Here is a 21,164-nt window from a genome sequence, read left to right on the forward strand (position 1 = left end):
AGCACTGCCCGTGATAGCGAGCCCTGCTACCCCAGTATTTGTCTGGATGCACACCAAAACAGAAACCTTTGTCTGTTTCCATTGCACAGACAACATTATCCGGGTTCCTTACTGCAGGTTTTCTCCCCTTAGATAATTAATGACCAGATTGTCTGATAATCTTATTTTACGTAGAATACAAATCATTGCAGGTGTGATGTTTTCCACACACTGCAGTGGTCTAGAATACCTGACGAGACTCTCTGTTTTGTACTTGGTTGACCAACACACTTCACTTTACGTGACCTTGATTTCAAGGTCATAAGTGTCACTGCCCAGTAAAACAGGTATTCTAAAAGTTACCGGTCCTGACTAAACATGTATATACCCCCGACCATTACAGGCAGGGGCAGCCATTAGTGATACAGGATAAGGACACACAGTTATAATGCAGTCTTTTTTAATGCAGAATTTTCCCCAACAACTTTTGAACAGTTCAACATGTAGCCTCTGTATATATGGCAATAGCCACACTAGGTGTAGTTCTATAGAATCTGACATGATCAACTTTGGGACATTAATGAAGCTAAGAAAAAAACAATCAATAAATTGGCATTTTTCTCTGTATTTTTCAATGTTACTTCTATATAGAATATATTCAATATAAGTATATATAATATATATATATCTCAGCCAATACAAGCCCATACACAAACAGAAAAGAAAAGACTCGCATCTGGCTGAAAAAAGCAATCTGCATTATCATATATATATCTAAGACATCAACAACTCATAGCAATAAAATTTAAACATCAGAACAGAATGAGGAAAGAGAGGCCCCCTGTCGGGGCGGCCGAGAGAGCTGGAGCTGGTCACTCTATGATAATGGTTTGTGTGGATGAAGAGTGGCCAGCTCCAGCACTCTGCTAGTGCTACATACATATAATCTGTTTATTGTCAACAAGTCATTACACACAAGTTCCCGACTACACTGTCTGCTCCATCTTCCCCCAAAGACGGGCACACAGTGAAGGCGGTCAGTGGATTCCTTCCTTTGCAACGAGGAACCGAAATCCATGTACCAACTCTATACGAAGTCTATTGTCTTTCAGAGTGACCTTCACCTCCAAAGGTCACTGACAAGGTCGTATTAGATCGGTACGCAACTCCCTGATATACAGAACAAAAGTCATGAGATCAAAATGTGTCTGCTCCAAGCTAGGTATTTCTACATCGGATCCACTTGGATCAGTCAAAATTCACAAAAAAATAAAAGACAACAAACTATTTCATTATTCTGCAGAAAATAGAAAATCCATAAATAGCATAAAATAGCATAGCACTCTGTCTGTCATCCAATGGTTGATGAGTATCTCTAACGCAGCACTTTTTCTGCTTTTTGTGCTGTGCAGCACCCCTGCTTTTGGTGCTGAGCACATGATTCGTCCTTGGCAGTGTTAACAGCTGCAGCAGTAGTATTATCACAGAGCGGGGTAACGTGTAATTCTGTAACTCCTGTAATTCTGTAACTCCTCGGGCTGTTCTACCTCGGGTAATCATTCTCCGGTTCATGATATGTTTGGTTGAGGCCCTTATCATTGGAAATCAAATTTTGGCCTGAAGAGTTTTTGTGTCACTTAGTACAGAATGAAATGTATTGATTCCAGTGTTGAGAGAGAATCTTGCACTATCACTCCATGAGAACTTTATTTACAGAGTCTGTTGTTCCAAGATATCTCACTGTGGTCCATATATAACATTCCTGTTGTGGGTTCCATGCTCCTAGAGGCTGTCCAAGCACCCACTGAACTCCTGACGTTGTGACATCACAGTTCGCCTCACTTGACTGGTTCCTGATTAACCTAGTCTTCCTCTGGTTCAGCGTTATTGAGCACAGCCAATGCATCCTTTACAGCATGGTACATGATATTCTTTACCTGCAAAACATTAAAATTCAGCTTATCAAGTCAGCTCTTGGCAGATTAATTGCTATACAGCCCAAAACAGAAAAAAAAAAACGAAGAGGGAAAAAAAAAGGTTTTTGGCGAAGCAAGCAGTTTGTCATGAAACATTAACAAGAAAGGCCTGTCAGACACTGTGTATGGCAGGAAAAAAAAAACAGCTCAATGAGAGAAAACACTGGTCGTGGCTGATCGAGGCACAATAACACCTGTATAGTATACAATAGGAGACAGGAACTTGTTCAAGATGTGGAGAGTTAGAAGACAAAGACTATGCCTGTTCACTTCTCTAAAGAGAAAAAGATCATGCCGAGAAAAAACCAGCCATTTCCTACAGCAGTACTGATATTACAACAATAGATAGTATAGACAGGATAGACCTCTAATTACAATAACTTCCTTACATTGTATATTTTTCTGGTTGGGGATGCAAGTGTGGTTAGGGAGAGAGTGTGAACCAATTACCTGTAGTTTGTCTTCGTGATTCGTGTGGGTGTCAGACAGCAGCCTGAACTCCTGGGTGAGACTGAAGCAGTGGTTCAGGTGTTCCGGGGACACAAAGTCCTCGGCGACCTTGATACAGCTGTGGAGGTTCTTGACTTGGTGGGGCGCCCCCGCGGGGATGAATACGGCGTCCCCCATACACTGTACGATGGTGTAGCCCAGCACCCCGTACTCCTTATACAGACGATTCTGGAGCTCCACGTCCAGGTACCAGCTCTGGTCGTGAATCGGGTCATGGTGGGGCTCTATCTCCTCCCCTCGCTCCTTGCCCACCTGTTCAATATAAAAACAATTTTAAGTATGCTAGTCACAAACAGAAAACCTCAAAATTAGCAATGATTATAAAGTTTTAATAGTAAGTATGCTTGTCACATAAAGAAATCCCCAATAATAAGATTGTCACATATAGTAGCAATGGTTGCCATGTGTAGCAATGGTTGCCATGTGTAGCAATGGTTGCTATATACAGAAAACACAAATAGAAGCAATGATTATAGCTCCCCAATAGTAGCAATGATTGTCACATAAAGAAAACCCCAATCAAAGTAATAATTGTGACATATATGAGATACCCAATTGCACTCAATAACAGACTATGAAAGCTTAGACAAACAAACACAGTCTGCACTGTTACATCACCGGCTGTTGCCACACACTGTACATAAACCAACACTAGATGATCAATGTTAGGATCCTGCAGTAAACTACCACAGAGGGAGATTTATTACAATCAAGACTCTGAAACTTGAACTGATATCTATTGAATGTTTTATTATGAAGATTAGATATAAGCCCCGCCCCTTTTCTCCCCAAGGTCTGAGAACTACTCTATCTTGTCACTGTCAGTGGAGCCCTTTATATCCGTCAATCACTCGACTGGGCAAGCTGCCAGATATTTCCTGCATGGTTTTTATTCAAATCAAGTTTAAAACAGTCGTCGATTGAATAAATGCATAACATTTCACAGATGTCATTCACCTATCATTATAAAACCACGCTGAATTTTAAATATGTTGTGTAATATTTCCCTGAAGCACTGGAGTGCAACTATTTATCTTTTTTAAAATATTTGGGTGTGTAGGATAAACAAACAAAACTTGAATTGCTGTGTTATGCAAGACACATCTGTCTGGTAATGGTGACAGATATATACGTAGGATGGTTTTCAGGTTAGGCTAAAGCTGTTGTGGTGTGAATAATTTTAAAGTGGCAATAATGATGTAGAAAAAAAGGAGAAAAGAAGGGGCCCCATACTAGTGTTGTTACATTGCCCGACATGACCTGCTATCTATTACATTATCTAATCAGCATCCGTTGTAACTCTTGTCTAACACAGTCTACAGACACTTTATAGATCTCCATTATCTGGAGGAGAAATTCCTTCAGCTCTCTCCAATTTCCTGACAGAAAGGGGAAGAGAGCAAGCACACGAAACCCGACGATGAACGTCAAAGGGATGCAGCACAAGAACCCTGACAATGAACAAAAGAGATGCAGCACAGGATGCCTGACAATGAACGACAGAGACAACTTCCTTGTGTAACCACGCACAGAGATTAATTACAACCGCCTCCTCTGATCACTGGGAACCAGTCAATCTGGCCACCAGCCAACTGTCTACATTCCTTTGTCAGTAACAGAGTTCACTAGCCCTCCTCAGATGCTCAAGGTCGACCCCCCCCCCCCCCCCCATCTCATACCTCACACAACAAACAGGTACTCTGGTGTCATATTACCTATCCACCATTGCTAGGGATTTCATGGGAGCAAAATATGCTTTAATTAAAGCTGTCATGAGTAAAACAACTTCCTTTGTGTATATCTATTTACATACATGTTCCCTACAAATGTCTTGTTTGATTTCTTTTAAATAAGTTGAAGTTTTTTATTTTTAGTGTCTGGCTAAGATATTCATATTTTTGTTGACATCTTGCATATGTCTATGATTAATGCTGAGATATTTCCCCGTAATATTCTCTCCAACTCAAAATTTAGTGTTCAAACATCTGATACTCAACACTTGATTTATGACTGAAATTTCAGTGTGAGAAAGGGTGATATGGTTGTTTGCCAAGACCCCTGTCGACCTTTCTGCACTAGGATGTAATGGCTGGAAACTGACCCTAATTACAGACTGTCATAAACACTTAACAGGAAGAAGTTATACATCCCATTACATAACAAAGCTGTTGGTTCCTGTTGCATCATACACAGAACTAAGACTACACCCACAGATAATGAATCACTTCAATTCCAGGGTGAATCATGTTTCTACATTTAAGAAGTCAATCAATACCTTGTTGAGGAAATCTCGGATTTTGTCAGCGTCCATTGCGTCGTAGATGTGCCACAGCGCCCCAGGAACCTCATTGGTCTCCCGCACGCGTTTCTTGGTCATGGTGTCGCAGCAGGCGTCGTCGATTGCCTTGATGGCCATGTTGATGTGTACCTGTTTTCCCCCGGGCCCGTCAGAGGGAATCCCCACGTACACCATACAATTGACAGCATCAGAGACGTCCAAGTGAAGGTTGGTTGTTCCCTCACTGGGGTACTTGGCAGACCCTGTAAATAATAACAAACTTATTCAGAAAAACCTGCTATAACCTAGAGAAACAATCAGCCATGTTGTGTAAGGTTTCTATCATTGTACAAAGATAAAATGTCTACTTACCATATGCATTGTACATCTTTGGACCCAGATCGGGCCTCACTAAGAAGTCTGGTAATCGTGAGGCCAGGTTGAGTTTGCCATGGCGATGAGTGTACTCAGGTAGTGGAAGCGCCTGCATGAGATCGTCAAAGTGGTTGGGCATGAGATCACTGAAGTCGTCCCCTGGGGGCCAGTCCTTAAGTTTCAGAAGCATTGGTTCTCCATCATCATCTAGAAGCCTGTCCCTTAGGCGCTCGAACCCCTCCCAGAACACGGACATGGGGTGACCGATGATCACCACTCCAGACATGGTATTAACCACATCGTTCTTCTCCTTGCCAAATGTCTTACCAAACGAGGTGGGGTGCCACAGATTGCGGTTCAGGAGTTTGTCCACCCCGGACACAATGACGGGCTGACCTCTCTTCCACTGCTCCTGGAAGATCCTAAAGTTCCCTTTGTGTTTGGGATCGTGGAGTCTGAGCAGACGGCCGTCACACAGCCAGGAGTGGGGAACGTCAGGATACATCACGCTGGTCTCCGTCAGATTGTGAACCAGAATCGGAGTGTCGCGCGTCAACATGCTGCTGTGACCCATACGAGGAATGTAATGCATCAGCCGGATGGGCTGGCTGTTCTCGTCCCTAGGTAACTGTTTCTCCACCACGGACTGGATGATATCATCCAGCGTGCTGCTGCTGGACTTGGGTTTGGACTTCTTGTTGTTGTTTTCCGACTTGACTTTGCCGGCCGTCTTGGTCAACAGTTCCCTGAGGGTGGAGCAGCTGGCAGGGTTCTTCTTCTCGTTATCCCCATCCCCCGCATTGCTTCCACCACCGCAGGGAGACACCGGCTCAGTGATGGGGTTGTAAGACTTGCCGAACTTGTCAATGTTCTTGCCGAACGGCGACTCGCTGCGATCTCGACTGGTCTCCGAGTCCATAGAGGCAACATCTGCCAGCAGGTTGAGCGGGGAAGAGCTGTTGGGGTTGTACTTGATGTTGCCGTTGATCGAGTCCTTCTTGCCCTTGAACATCTTGTGATCCTCAGCGATGCCATTCATCAGTTTTTTGCTTTTGTTGTTGGACAAGTGGTTGATCGCCTGCTGTACATATTGCTGAAAAATTAAGAAATCTTATTTTTATTTTTTGCAATAGCGAAAAAATTCAAAGTTCACAACAAAACAAAACAGATTATATGTATAATTTTGAGCAGCTGGTGTCTGATTGTAAGCTCTGTTTATTAGCTTCTTTTTTCCCTCTCTCTCTGAAACATTCATATTTCCCGTTTATTTTGCTGCTAATTCAATATAAGATATTGATTCTATCTTGAGTGTTTGCCCAGTGGCTGGCAAGTTCAGACAGCTCTTAGGCATTCCTTTCATTCTGGGCAGCATTCAGAGAATGATGTAATATTGCTCTCACATTGGCCTCAATAGCTTTCAAGAATTCTTCTCAAAAAAGAAAATGAAGAGAGAATTTCAACAAGAGGTTATTTGTTCTGGCAGCTAGGGGCGAGATAAAGGGATTCTGGATCCCCGTTTTATCCTGTAGTTCTGATGATTTAAGCTTGTTCTGACAACAGCTGCTGAGTGTTTACAGCATGTTAATGACATCATTGATTGTAACATCATTAACTTGCCCAGAGACTGCCTATTTATTACTCCATTAGAGAGTGTGACCATTATAGACAAACTCATCAAAAGAAGTGACACAAAAATTGATGATCTAGAATCAATATTGCAATAAATGATGAAATCTGATAAATGCCTGCTCATAAATTTCTTTATATGAGGTTTCTTCCTTTAAATAGGTAACAATAGTTATTATTGATTTGATAATTTCTATAGAACAGAAACAACTTAAAGCAACGTCAATTTTCTCCTATTTTTAGATTGAGGGGACAGGAGGATAATAACACTGGGAAAACTTGATACATGGAACCTCTCCTAATTCCCTTTTTTGAGCCTAGTTCTGTGCTGATACACAGTATATTCCATAATTCCCTGCTCTAAGCCTAGTTCTGTGTATCTTCCATAATTCCCTACTTTGAGCTTAGTTCTGTGTATCTTCCATAATTCCCTACTTTGAGCTTAGTTCTGTGTATCTTCCATAATTGCCTACTTTAAGCCTAGTTCTTTGTATCTTCCATAATTGCCTACTTTGAGCTTAGTTCTGTGTATCTTCCATAATTGCCTGCTCTAAGCCTAGTTCTGTGTATCTTCCATAAGTCCCTACTTTGAGCCTAGTTCTGTGTATCTTCCATAATTGCCTGCTCTAAGCCTAGTTCTGTGTATCTTCCATAATTCCCTACTTTGAGCCTAGTTCTGTGTATCTTCCATAATTCCCTACTTTGAGCCTAGTTCTGTGTATCTTCCATAATTGCCTGCTCTAAGCCTAGTTCTGTGTATCTTCCATAATTCCCTACTTTGAGCCTAGTTCTGTGCTGATACACAGTATCTTCCATAATTCCGTGCTCTAAGCCTAGTTCTGTGTTTACCTGATTGAGCCCGTTCTTCTGCACCAGCTTGGAGTTGGACTGGGCACATGAACACTTGCAGGGGATGTTCCACTTCCTCTTCATGTCGTGGATCAGCTTGCCCACTTCCCAAAGGGCGTCGCCAGGGATGATCTGGGTCAGCATCAGTTTGTCGGGCTCGTGCTGCTGTCGGTTAGCGCTACAGGTCAGCCAGTCCCTCTGTTCCTCTTGCTGTACCCCGTTGTAGGGGTCGTTCTCCTCCCCCTCCCCCTCACCGCTGCTGTCGTTCTGGAGGGCCCGGAGGCGTACCTTGTAACAGTCCAGACACACCACAAAGCCACACTTGTGACACACCCAGTGCATGTTGAACAGCGTCGTATCACAGACGTCACACATCTCGCGCACCCCGGTCACTGCTCGCTTCCACGCAATTTTGGCTGAAATGATACAAAGGATATTACTGCAAACTGTAACCTAGAGAATGAGGAAAGAACTCGGGTCTGTGGATATTGTTGTATAGGGTTTGGTCACTTTATTTAGTGTCTGAGGACAACTTTGTTTACATTGGACTTACCTTCGTCCCCGGCCAGGCTCTTGGACTCTCTCTCCTGTTGAACCAGTTCACAGAATTTATCACCCACTCTGGCCACAATGTACTTAGCAGTGTCTATGTCTATCTTTGGCTCCATGACTGGGATGTTGGGTAGCCAGGGGTCAATGTCGTCATTGATGGCGTCCGACAGCTCGGAGAATCCGTCAATCATCAGGAAACCCCGCTGACTGTAGCGCAACCTGTGACAGACAGACAGACAATCAGTCAACAATTATATGGAGACAAACAGACAAAGTTAGTACACTACAACTGCACACTAGGGGACATATAAAACAAATGGAATGCTTCTGATTTATTAATGTGGACCCCCCATTCCCCTTGATATTTCCTAAACCATGGCACAAACAAAGCCAAATGCTACAAATGTACTCATTTCTAATTATATTCATAGGAATTTATGATTTCAGCCCACACTGTAATTGTCAGAGTTTTTCCCATTAGATACAGAGAGGATGCACTTTAGAAACAAGTGCTACATCTGGAGAGGCTCATCACTCTGTTGGCAAGTTGTTGCCGGGATGAAGCATGTAAACATTCAGCTTTCTCCGGCTCAGATCCACACCTGCTGTGTGCCAAGTTTGGAGAACATTAACTCAGCTAAACCAACAAGTGCATCAAGTTAAGTTTTTCATAAAAAAAAAGAAAATGCCTTCATGTTTTTTTAATAGAGGACTGATAATAGATCACTTGGACCATAAATCATCTCAAAACACATTTAATGGAGTAACAGGAAACCCTTCTGTTTGCTTTGCAACTTTGTTCCCTGTTTTTTACAAATTGCTGGAGTGAATTTTCTCTTGCTCTAATGATCATGTAGCAGTTTGCCTTTGCATGGAACCCATTAATTAAGTCCATGGCCACAAGGGAAATCTATTACAGCGACTTGGCGAGATCTGTGTGATCAGGTTCTGAATGCACCAACACTACACAGGCCACCCTTTTTTATCAATAGCAACAACAAAGAGCCTTTTATTGCAGAAATATTAGCCCCAGTATTTTGTTGTGTTTTTTTTCTCCAGACAGGACTCTATAAACTGCTGTTTGAGATAACCATCTTGACCTATGAGCCTGTCACTTGTTTTTTATTTTCAGACATATTCTCGGCTGACTGGCCACATAAATTTACAGAAAATGTCAAAATAGAAATCATTCTACAGAGGGAAAAAATCCCTAGCTAATATTTGAGAATTTGAACTTCAATCACCCCCCTCCCTAGTATTCAGCTAATAAAGCTAATAATCCCACTATCTAGTGAAGTAGACTTGAAAAAATAACCCATCCAGCATCAGAATTGGGAACCCTTGTCAAGATGATAAATGAATAATATCAGTTTCTTCCAAGCCTGAAGTGTTTTCCCTAAATTCTTTTCCCCATGATAACAGTTTTTGTTGGGTTGGAATTTCTACAACTTGCTAACAATAAATAGTATCTTATCACTCCGTTCCCTTAGCCAGCCTCCTCTCTCCTGCACACAGCCAGCTATTTTTACAAGTATTGTTGGCAAAGATTTCCTCACTCAATAAGAGCCAGATGTCCTGCATATTTAAAAGGCTAATTTTGTTCAGAGAAACAAAGAAAATGCTATTGTTGACCCATTCCAGCAGGGAAACAAAGCTCTGGGGGTGAGTGCACCTCCTGAGGGCAGATGCAGGGAAGATGTGGGCCTCAATGAACAGCTCAATACAACAACAGCAGCATCAGAAATATTTCATTGATTATCAAGTCAAAACATGAAATATGTTCCAACATTCTCCCCGACAAAAAATTGCCTTCTCCAAGAAATCAACTAAGCAGGTTGTCGATAACAGTGTACAAAAGCTACCTTCTGAAGGCGTAGAATCGACAGAAGATGTTGGGGAGCTTCTTGCTGCGCTGAGTTGGAGTCATCTTACACTCCCGACACTTCATCAGTTTGGGGGTGACCTCGCTGCACGAATCGTCCTGGAGGAACGACTCTCCCGTCTTCTTCAGCAGTGACACGGGTGGCTTGTTGTAGGAGGAGCTCCCTGTGTACATGAGCGAAAAATGTGATGAATAGTATTCAATGGAAAAAAATTCTGTTTTACTATCAGGGCTCTATTCTATGACTAAATAAGTAGCATCTGTGACTTATACATGTACTAGTTAATAATAGTTTTACTCTAAGTGTTAAGTGGACAAAAAAAAAGCAATTACATGAAATTGTAATAGTACAATAACAAAGGTCAGGTACAGATATTTTGTAACTGTGTATGACAGTGACCAATGATTTCCCGTACTGACCTGCCGGTTGTGTGTGAGTGGTTGGTACTGTGGGGGTGGGGGTTGCTGGAGGAGACCCCGGGGATGTGGAAGACTCGGGCTTGGGGGGTGCCTCCTTGGGTTTCTTCACTTTCTTTGTCTTTGCTGAGGCCATACTTTCAGCAGACTTTTCTGTTTTCTCTTTCTTCACCTCTGGATTGTCCACCTCCATGGGTTCAGGACTTGCCGGCCTGGCCTTCGGAGCTTCTTTAGGTTTTTCCTTTTTCCCTGATGTCGTATTTGTATTCTCTTTCTTGACTGGTTTCTCTTCCTCTGCGTTTTCTTTGCCCTTTAAAAAAAAAGGAAGATAAATATTGCTTGAGTTCTATGGCTGTCCTCTGAGTGCACCAAACTCCTGTTTTATTCATTACATTCACCCACTGGGAAAAGGCACAGTCTAAAATAAACTTGTGGAGGAAGTACAGAGTTGGAGCAGAGAGAAAATCAATAATGGCCTCCCCCTGCATCCCTGTTATCTACAAAGGAATCTGAGCCTAACCAAAGAAAATGTCAACCTCCTGATCAGTAGCATTTAGCTAATTCTACATATATATATGCTTCTTAATAATTTTTCAAAAACACTGAAAATAGAAAGATCATTCTTATATCACCCACATATTTCTCAAAAGCAATGTAAACATCAGATATTTAACAATACACATGGGGTCCATGGTATTGACCTACTTTCTGGACACCGGTGTGATTACGTAGTCTATTGTTTAATGTTCACTGTTGTTTAAAAGATTTAGAGCAGCTCAACAACATAATCCACTCACAAACACTGGATATAGGAATATAATTGGTTAATCAAAGCTCTTCTCTCTCTCTCTCTCTCTCTCTCTCTCTTTTTGACTGGTCCTCCCAGTGATACCTGTGCTGGTGGCTTACCTTGACACTCTTTGTGCCCTCTTTAGCCCCCTCCTTCTTTTTAACAGGTTTCTTTTTGGGAGGGTTTGGGGGTGGGGGACTGTTGTCATCACTGTCAGCTTTGGATTTCTTGTTACTGGGCTGAGCCTTCTTAGTCTGAACTTTCCTCTTCTGAGATGAATCACTCACCTAGGTAACATAATTAACACATTCAGTGAAAGGCCAAAAGATAAGCAAGATCATCAAGTGAAAAAAGAATTAAACACCATTATCAGGCCTGAAAGGAGCAGATATATGACTATGCAAAGTGATTCAAAGAATGATGTTTGGGAAATTTGTCTTTTCAGTGTTATGTAATAAGAAAGAAATCTTATATCAAATCATGGATTAATCATTCCATTCATCATCCAAACAGAACATTACATTAACACCAATTATCTCTGTGCTTAGGTCTGTGTACAAGGTTAGCAAGCTTTGAACTCCGTACTTCATCATGTCTAAGTATATTTCACTGAAACTCAGTACTGACCTGCTGTGACTCGGTCTCGGAGGCCGAGGTGGTCGACTCGTCGTCCTTGTCCTTCCCGCTGAGATTGCCGTTAGGGAGCTTGTACGCACTGACCGGAGACTTGGTCCCCGGCTCCTTCTTGGGTGAGATGTTGGTCAGGTTGACGTAACAGTTTTTGAGCTTGTCCTCGGCCTTGGGGGACAGGTCTGCCTCAGTGGACGGCGACCCTGGCTCGACCTTCACCTCTGATTTGTCCTCGTCAGAATGACGTTGGAGCCACGCTTTCTTGAGTTTTGGGTGATTAGCTGCTTTGCCTTGAGAGTGGGGGTGAGAGACATGGGGTGGGGGGCTGGGAGCACTGAGGGTATCACTGTCCGTGTCATTTATCTGACCATTCGCCACACGGGTAATTGTGTCAATAAGATTAGAATTGCTGTTGGACCTCATAAGACTATTGGACTCCTCACCAGTTGGCTGGGAGGTGGGGTTTGACTTCTGCTGTTTGGGTGGTGGGGGAGCAAGAGTCTTTTTGTGATCCGTTAAGTCAGCGTCTTGATAAAATGCATTCTGCACAGCATTCTCTACGAAGGACTTAAAACTATCCATAAATCCCGAGGTGCCAGAGGTGGGAATAGAGGTCGAGGCAGATGAGAGCAGCATGGAGACTGCAGATGAGGCTGATGAGGTGACAGATGTTTGACTGTTTGTGGTGGTGTAAGGGGAGGGGTTTGTCATTATCTGGGGGGTAGTGACAGGCACACCACCCCCCACACTAGAATTACTGCCCCCCGCATCCCCTTTCTGGCGCTTGCGGTTGCTGCTTTCTTTGCCGGGCTTGCGTTTGACTCCCTGTTGCCCTGTGATAGACTGGGTGTTGTGGGACGAGGTAGGAGCCATGCTCTGAGTGGTGGTCAACAGACCGTGACTGTTGCCATGGTGATGTTCTGCTGCTGGGTTGACACTGTTCTGAGAGTAGATGGGGTTGGGTACGAGACCTTGTTGAATGAGGCTACAGCTGTAATCAACCGATCCTGGGGGTAAGGACACGGGAGGTTGAGCGATGGCTGCAGACATGTATGGAACGTTACTGCCTGCCGATGACACGGGGGACTTAGAATGGGGGCTGGAGCGAGGCTTACTCTCACCTTTATGATAGTTCACTGGTTGATGCATCACCGCCGTGTTCAACTGATGCGGACTGGCCACACGGAGCGGGCTCTGAGTTCTGTGTCCAATATGTTTTGATTCCGTGGATCTAAATGCTGATAACGCCGAGACCTGCAGCCCCGAGGAGGAGGAGGAGGATGATAGGTCGATGGACTGGTCCTGATGGGGACTGCCGTGGTGACGACTGGGTGTGTGGGCCGGCTTGGGTTGCCGTGGAGACTGAGAAGACATGTGATGGCTGTGGTGAGAGTGTGCTGGTCGCGGACTAGTGGAGACGTCTTTGTTACGGTGATTGACGATCACTGAACTATGACTGTCCTTGATGAGGGGTGGGGGAGCAGACGACATCTGACTAGCCATGTTTGCTGCGTGGGCTAGACTTTGTTTTGAAGAGTCTATGTTAAGTTTTTCCTCCTTCTTGTCCAGCCCGTGGAGATGGAGCTGGTCAGGGGAGATGTAGGCCAGTCTGAACGGCTGGTAACCGTACAGGTTAAAGTTGGGCTTCTCCTGTTTCACTGAGCCGGACGGCACGGAGCTGTTGGGGGGACCAGCCTTATATGCCTCACTCTTTGGGAGCTTCTCCATCTTCATCTCCGACTTTTGGAGCTGTTCGTATGCTTTCTGGTGTTCATACGTCTGCTTGTAGAACTTCTCCATCTCTGGATAGATTTCCTGCTGCCTTTTCATCATCTGTTCTCTTTCCTGGAAAATTTTAATAAACAATAAGCTAGATTAAAATTAAGTAGTGTCATTTAGGAACTAGTTTATTATCGAGTTCCATATATCTAGACATAATGACTGTCAAGTGTCTCTTAAAGATTATTAAAAAAAGTGAGGAAAAGCAATTACTAATGAGAACTAGTTATAGGCTTGTTTTTTTCACTATGCACCTAATTAAATCCATTGTATGACTGGAAAGATAAAAACTAGGGTAATTACATGTAAATTACAATTGATCTAAAATTGTACTAAACAATGAATGGAACTTATTAAATCATACAAGTCTTCTACTGGTTTTGGCTGCATGTTTAATTAGCAGATGTAGTTTGGCAAAAGTAGCCCCTGATAAAACAAACAATCAGAATCAAACTAAGAGTTTCATCATATTAATAACACTTAACATAAACAATCGCATGGGAGTGATGAGACAGACTTGATAATAAAATTCTCATTAAGGCACTTGACGTCACTGGGTATTCCTGGTGACAGTGGACTATGACACAGCCAGAATCTCTGACTTTGACAACGCAATCCAATTCTCTGGTTAATAATCTCCCCAACAACAAAGTGAGAAGCAAGGCAAGGCGATATTTAGTCAAACAGTCAACCATTAGATGCAGTCTTCACACCACCCAACCCAGCACAGCACACCAACAGTAAGCACATAAAAGCCCCCTCCTGTCTTCCCAGCACCTGGTCCCCTCCCCTTAGTCCCTGACAGGCGAGGCATGGTGGCCCTCCCCTGACAGTAACACAGTGCAGCATCCCTACCACTCTAGGAAGCAGTGCTGGATTAGCTAATCTCACTGACCTGTTTGTCATCAATGCTGGGTTTACTACTTTCCTCGGGTTTAGTGGGGGGTCCAGACTTAGCTGTCCTTATTGCAACAGAAGGAACCGCCCAACCTCCGCCCCGGACACCCTATCAAAGGAGTTGACACGGTTATCCCAGACCCACTGACTGGGCACACACCAGTACCCTGTAGCCTCACCCTCATCTCAACCAATGGATTACACACATATCTCTTATCTCAACCAATGGATTACACACATCTCTCTTATCTCAACCAATGGATTACACACATCTCTCGTATCTCAACCAATGGATTACACACATCTCTCTTATCTCAATCAATGGATTACACACATCTCTCGTTACTCTCTCATTACCATCTCACATTATAATTTAAATTCAAATGTCCAACAAAGATGACAGACATGTTCATCTATTTCAATTTCAAACACATCAAGATCTTCCCGACTCTTTCTTTATTACATGACCCAGAAAAATAAACCCTCTCTGCAATTTCTCACCTCTTTGCGGAGCGAGCGGGCGAAGTGGTCATCGACGGCGGCCAGGGTGTCGGCCGACTCCTTCAGGATCCTCTCTCGCTCCTTCTTCTGCTCGCGCTCATGTTCCATCCTCTTCCATTCTTCTCTCTCCTTCCTCTCTCGCTCCTGTCTCTCCTTCTCCATTCTTTCCTTTTCTGCTCGTTCTCTTATCGCCTGTTCCCTCTCCCGCTCCATTTTGTCTCTTTCAACACGTTCCCTGAAAAGGAGACAATTCATAAAGTTTATTTACCTTAAAGAATACAAAACAAAGAAATAAAAAACAACAAAATAAATAGGAGACACGGGTAGAAGTTACTATGTAACTCATTAATGGGTTAAAAAATGGTTTACAAATAACCCAATTCTGTTTCCCCTTTAGTTTACCTGTCTTCTTTTAAAATTGGAAAAGATATATTGATCACATGAATGGGAGCACAACTCATTTATAAAACTGTTTCTGGGTCTTTGTATTCAGAAAATGCTGTGATGTGTTTATGTCTGGTTTGATTTGAGAACTTGACCCTACTTAGAGGTTAATTAAACAACAAACATGTTTAATCATCGGACAGATCCTGATTGTATAATGGCATCAATCTGCTGTTGATCAAGTGAACACTTGTTATCAAATTTCTACTTTTGAGATGTTCCCTGCTGGAGGTGTAATACAAAAAGGTGTCCCTAACTATCAGCTTTTGAGACGTTCCCTGTTAACACATGATTAATAGATAGGTAGGCTATCAAGGTTCACGAGCTCTGATCAAACACAAGTACAAAGCCATTATACAAAAATATCAATAGCTATTTAAAAACACGATCTGCTTAGTCAATATAAAATTCTATAGGCCGCAAATTAAAGCCCTGCTGTAAGGTACACAAATTACTTTCTGCCAAATAAGGAGATGTCATGTTGGTGTGTGCGGCCCTGGGGGATTGTATTACAATGGCTGGTCACCCTCCACTGCCCAGCTCTGTATACACAAGTCACCCCTACGTGCCCTGCGCATGACTTGAGAGAAAGCTCTACACACCATTAATGTCATGATCTAGCCTTTTTATTCTTACATCTGCCTTGAATCTCAAGTAGCCCTTGCTTTTATTTCCTGAACATATGTACGATTCATTTACCACCTACAGTCAATCCATTACTTTGACTCTCAGAAGATCGCTTTCCTCTCTGGAAGATACATGCTGGGCTGAGTTTGGGAGCAGAGTTCTAGAACTCTTCCACCTCTTGTGAGTCAAAATAAAAGTTCCCTGATAGATATCACAGATCATGACTACACATCTCGCAATCAGTCATGTCATGGTCTGAACACTTCCTGATGAACCCACTCTCTGATCATCAATACATTTGGTGTACATCACTTTACACAGACAATTTGATAAGTCTAAACAGGATACAAACACTAGACACTACACAGACTTGCATTGTTGATATCTCTATTTTTTTCTCTCTCTGTACAGTGACACTTACCTCTCTATGCGTTCCTGCCTCTCCCTCTCTAGCTGCCTGTCCCGTTCCATGCGCTCTTTCTCCATCCGGTCCATCCTCTCCCTCTCCATGCGTTCTCTCTCAATAATCTCCCGTTCCTTGGAGAACAAGTGTCCCAACAAGTCCTCCCTGTTCTTGGGCAGCAGGTACTGAGGGGGAATGGGGATCGAGGGGTAGGTCTTCTGCCAGAGGTGCTCTAACTGGGGCATGGTCAGGTTGGCAGGGTAACCCCCTCTGTTGAGCAGGAGCTGGTACTGCATGGAGGCCAGCTGTTGGTGCTGAAGGGCCGCTAGTTGGTTAGGGTCCATCTGAGCCAGGGAGGGGTGAAGACCCAGAGAAGCTGCCCCCAAGGCAGCGGTCAGGTGATGGGGAGGGTATTGGAGGGAAGGGATCACATGATTGGGGATGGGATGGGAGGGGTAGGAGGTGGTAGAAGGAATGGAGGGGGTGGGAGTGGCAGCTGAAGGGATGGGAGTATGAACATTGGCATAGGATGGTTTCTTGTGGCTCCCTAACATCCCATGAACGTTACTGTGAACAGGATTTTTTCTCATGAGTTCTGGGTCCCTATAGGGATTTACGGGTTCACTTCTGTCAATTATCAATGGACTAGACGATGGACTGTTTTTCTGAGATGATTTGAGATCATCGAGTCGAGATGCTGGTCTTCTGTCCTCACTTAATCCTGAGTTAGAGTGTTCACTTGCTCGCGAACTAGATCGCAGGTCTTCATGATTTAAACTGTTGGACAGGGAGTTACATCCAGAAATATTATCACTGATATTATTATTATTTCGAAGCTCCTTGCCTTGTTCATGTGTAAACACATCGGATGTGAGATAGCTACCTTTTGGCGAGACAGATTTATTGGGTGAATTGGATTTCCCCTCCTCTTGGATGGAACCAGCACTTTCGGTGCGTGAAAGTTTAGCGATTTGATCTGTCACCGAGCGATTGACATCAATGTTGGCATTAATAGGAGCCGGCGATTTTTCGGAAGAGGAATTGCTAGCTAACAACCTCTGTTTCATAAAGTGCATATTATCTTCTATAATGGCTTCCTCAGATGTGGTCTCCTGAGTGTTAGGGCATTCCCCCGCAGACTGATTATCACAGACGGAACTTGCTACACTACCGGAGTCCTCCGAGATATCGGGAGAGCCCGGGACACCCTCATGATGGGACGATGATGAATCACAGGAAGGGGAGTCCTTTTTAAGTCGACTTGGACGTGACTTTGTGCATTGTTTAGATTGGGTTTCCGGATTTGAATTTTTACAGGATCGCTTGGGTGTAGTTTTATCCTTGGGGATCTTGCTGTCACTAGAAGAGTCTTTTTTCACCGATTTGTTTTCTGATTTTGATTTGGATGGATCTGTTGCTGCCTTGCTTTGATCGGGTTTGTCTGATTTACTGTCTGATTTCACTCGCTTCTCCACTGAACGACAACTCTTAGACGAACTTGTTTCTGTCGAGTCATTTGAATTCTCCGAGAAATCAGCAGGTTTCCGTTTTCTGTCTTTTGCAGACACAGACTTCCCTGCTTTCGGTTTTTCTGAAATTTACAAGAAAATAAATAAGATTAGGATAAAGACATATCAAATTCAACCAATGTTTTATTATCTATGATAGAAGACCCCTCCCACCTCACAATTCCCAGACTTCAGTGGTTTGTCATTTAAAACCAGTGTGTTATTTGGTATTCAATTCTCTGCTCTATGTAGACCCATTGGGAGAGTCTTAATCAATAGTATTTATTTGTGTAAATCCCTCACTGGGCTCCTGCCAAGCTGTAGGAAAGGGATTTTTTCTTTTGAGGGAGAAAAGTCAATACTCTGTGATAGACTTGACTGCCATTGTATGCACTGAGTTGTGTCTGAACAAAGTAACTGTCCTTTAAACTCCTGTCATTTTGTAATAGATTTTCTTTTAATGACATCAAGGCCCGATCCTGTTGAAGCCTGCGTACAGGTTTACTTTCACCACCTAACAATTCAGTGAACATAAACTCGGTCTTGGCTGAAATGAGAACTCTTATCCGATTAACAATTCATAATGTGAACAGGGGATTATTAAATGGCACTCGCAGAAAGCCATTCCATTTACTGTGCCCTGGACTCTAGACGGTGATTATAGGAATGCTGGTCTATTATTGATAACTGCTGATTACAATCTGGGATCAGATGATGGTTCTACCAGACTTCACACACATACACCTATATCAACCGTTCAGCCATCAATCACACACTATCAGTTCAATCAATGTACAACTTGCTCGGGAATATTTAACGGGGACCATTGAATCTATAAATATTAATAACAGATTTCTGATCAGAAATTGTATATCAATTCAGGTATATTAAATAACGATTGTCTGGCGGGTCCTGAGGCATTACATAGAACAACAATGGAGGGCGTATAAACGGGCACTGCTATTTCCACAGCCACGTTACACCACTAATAGAGCCACGATACACCACTGATACAGCAATACAGATATACACCAATACAGACAGGTCAGCCAGATTTCCTCTGCATTAGATCAAAGAGTCTAGTGCTCTGATTTCCTGCCAACTGCTGGAAATCCCTGTGTAACAACTACACAATTAAACAAAGCGTTTCCTTGAGCGGGTCCTGGTACAAACATGCACCAGACTGACTGAGGACTTGTAGCAGTGTTATACAGGCAAGCTGTATCAATGTTATAAATGTCTGGCAACACTCACTGGGAACGGCTCTCCCGGGGAGTGAAATCTACTGACAGAAGAGCTCATTATCAACCGTATCTCGGTGGAATACACAATGAGAAAGCTGGCAGATTGAAGTGTCTTGTGAACAGTGTCTCTATAGCTTTATTATCTTTGTGACCTAGAATTTATCAACGTCACTGGCAAAACCACTAACCCTTAACCCCGACCCTCACCATACACACATTACTCTGACCCTCACCATACACACATTACTCTTCTCTAGCGGCGAGGCATCGATTTCTGTCTCGGAACAGTCTAATCTTACAATCAATTCTATATACCATCTTGTGAAATAAAGATCGCAAAAAAATAGATTAGTCAACTCACACGCTATCATAGCATTTGATTTTATGTTATTATGTAGCTACAACGAATGATTAAATACCTTGACTAGTCTTAAATCAATCCATTTTGATGACTTTTCAAGAGGTTAAAGAATCCCAGGAATAATTTCTACACAATGCTAATCCTGCACAAGGTCTGGGCAGCTGTCACTGGGCCAGCCATCTTGTCTGAATAAAACAGGCTTGCCCATGCAAATCTCCCATCCACTTGTCATTATAAATGCTAAACATGTGTGAATCAGACAATCAGGTAACCAGAGCTGAGCCTGTTCATGGATTTGTCAAAACATCTGCGTGTTACCTAGGCCCTGTTATTCAGGACAATAGGCGGGTCCAAAGGTCACTGATTAGGCCCCCTCTATCAAATCATACCATACTACCCCCCCCCCCCCCCCCCTTTTAGTATTTCAAATAAAATTACACAATGAATTATATAAACAATCAGTCAACACACAAAATAAACAAATGATGTTTACCTCTCTCTGGTTCCTGCTCCGTCGATTTAGAAGATAATTCCTTCTGTTTCACTTTGTTATTCCGCACAGAGGAATTCTTCTCGGTGTTGGATGAAGGTTGTTTTGATGTAGGATTTCTTGTCTGAAAAGTAAGAGAATTAATTTAAGAATGAGGCGAATATACCACTGGCGTAAATGACGCACTGAGCGTACATATTCGACTGACAAAAATAGCCGAGTAACAAGGCCGGGCGTAATCTATCATCTGGTAAAACCACAGTGAACCCTGCTAGTGGTGTTGGCATGGGATCAATTACCGTGACTGTGCCGGCAGTTAAGTGTGTACAAATCTAGGCATAGTTGTCAGTACTCCGCCAATAACACCCCACACACTACACTCCAGTACACCAGATGTCGGGGATCAGTCAGGGAGCACAAGGTCACGCAAATGTCAAACCCAGTTTTCAACATTCCACGTAAACAGTCCTCATAATGCTCATACCAATCAGAATGGATGGCTCCTCTCTCTCTGCTCAATTCATGCCGCTGCGTACGCTACTACATCTGTCGTCAATCCCTCGGTCGAAGTGATAATGAGGCGGCAGGATCACAAAGGATGTTTCACAAGGAGAGAGAGAGATGTTTCCTATCCACTGAATCCACTGAATCAGCCAATCGTTAACAGTTTGTACAGAATTGTGTTCCTCACTGAAGGTTCTAACACTGCACAGTTCAACAAGTCAATCAATAGCCAGTATGCTCACCACAAACAAGTTTAGGGCCGCGGACAATGAGCACATTCCTCCTACAGCCCAGGTAACAGGACTGACCTATTTTCAACAGTTGACTGCTCCCCAATAAGATAAGCACAAACAACTTTTGAATTCTAACAGTTTGAAATTTAATCTGCTGTATTCATCGACCCTTTAAACACTCTTTATCATGCAAATATAAACTGCCTAGAGCTATTCTGCAAACCCTATGTTTGATAAGGCAGATAAGGGACCATCTCAAGACATGGCTCGTCATATAATGTGGAATTTATAGGCAGTAGAACTGCAGAC

At 43.1% G+C, this 21,164-nt stretch overlaps 1 protein-coding gene across 2 annotated transcripts in view; it reads right to left on the reverse strand.

The window, feature by feature from the left end:
- Positions 1-422: 422 nt before the first annotated feature.
- The window catches only part of LOC128169080 (probable JmjC domain-containing histone demethylation protein 2C), a 51,384-nt gene continuing 30,642 nt past the window's right edge, over positions 423-21,164 (reverse strand). The window contains exons 7-20 of one of the 2 annotated variants that reach the window (XM_052835250.1): positions 20,122-20,242; positions 16,534-18,106; positions 15,042-15,276; positions 14,539-14,649; positions 11,862-13,709; positions 11,354-11,521; positions 10,448-10,754; positions 10,008-10,191; positions 8,147-8,364; positions 7,594-8,009; positions 5,116-6,211; positions 4,741-5,006; positions 2,406-2,717; positions 423-1,916 (exon numbers count right to left, since the gene is read on the reverse strand). In XM_052835250.1, the coding sequence (XP_052691210.1) occupies positions 1,842-1,916; positions 2,406-2,717; positions 4,741-5,006; positions 5,116-6,211; positions 7,594-8,009; positions 8,147-8,364; positions 10,008-10,191; positions 10,448-10,754; positions 11,354-11,521; positions 11,862-13,709; positions 14,539-14,649; positions 15,042-15,276; positions 16,534-18,106; positions 20,122-20,242 (6,930 nt within the window). In that variant the 3' untranslated portion in view covers positions 423-1,841. The remainder of the gene's footprint in view (positions 1,917-2,405; positions 2,718-4,740; positions 5,007-5,115; positions 6,212-7,593; positions 8,010-8,146; positions 8,365-10,007; positions 10,192-10,447; positions 10,755-11,353; positions 11,522-11,861; positions 13,710-14,538; positions 14,650-15,041; positions 15,277-16,533; positions 18,107-20,121; positions 20,243-21,164) is intronic. The other variant, XM_052835251.1, reaches the window with a different exon arrangement.

Source organism: Crassostrea angulata, unplaced genomic scaffold (assembly GCF_025612915.1).
Source record: "Crassostrea angulata isolate pt1a10 unplaced genomic scaffold, ASM2561291v2 HiC_scaffold_93, whole genome shotgun sequence".
Classification (NCBI taxonomy): Eukaryota; Metazoa; Mollusca; class Bivalvia; order Ostreida; family Ostreidae; genus Magallana; species Magallana angulata.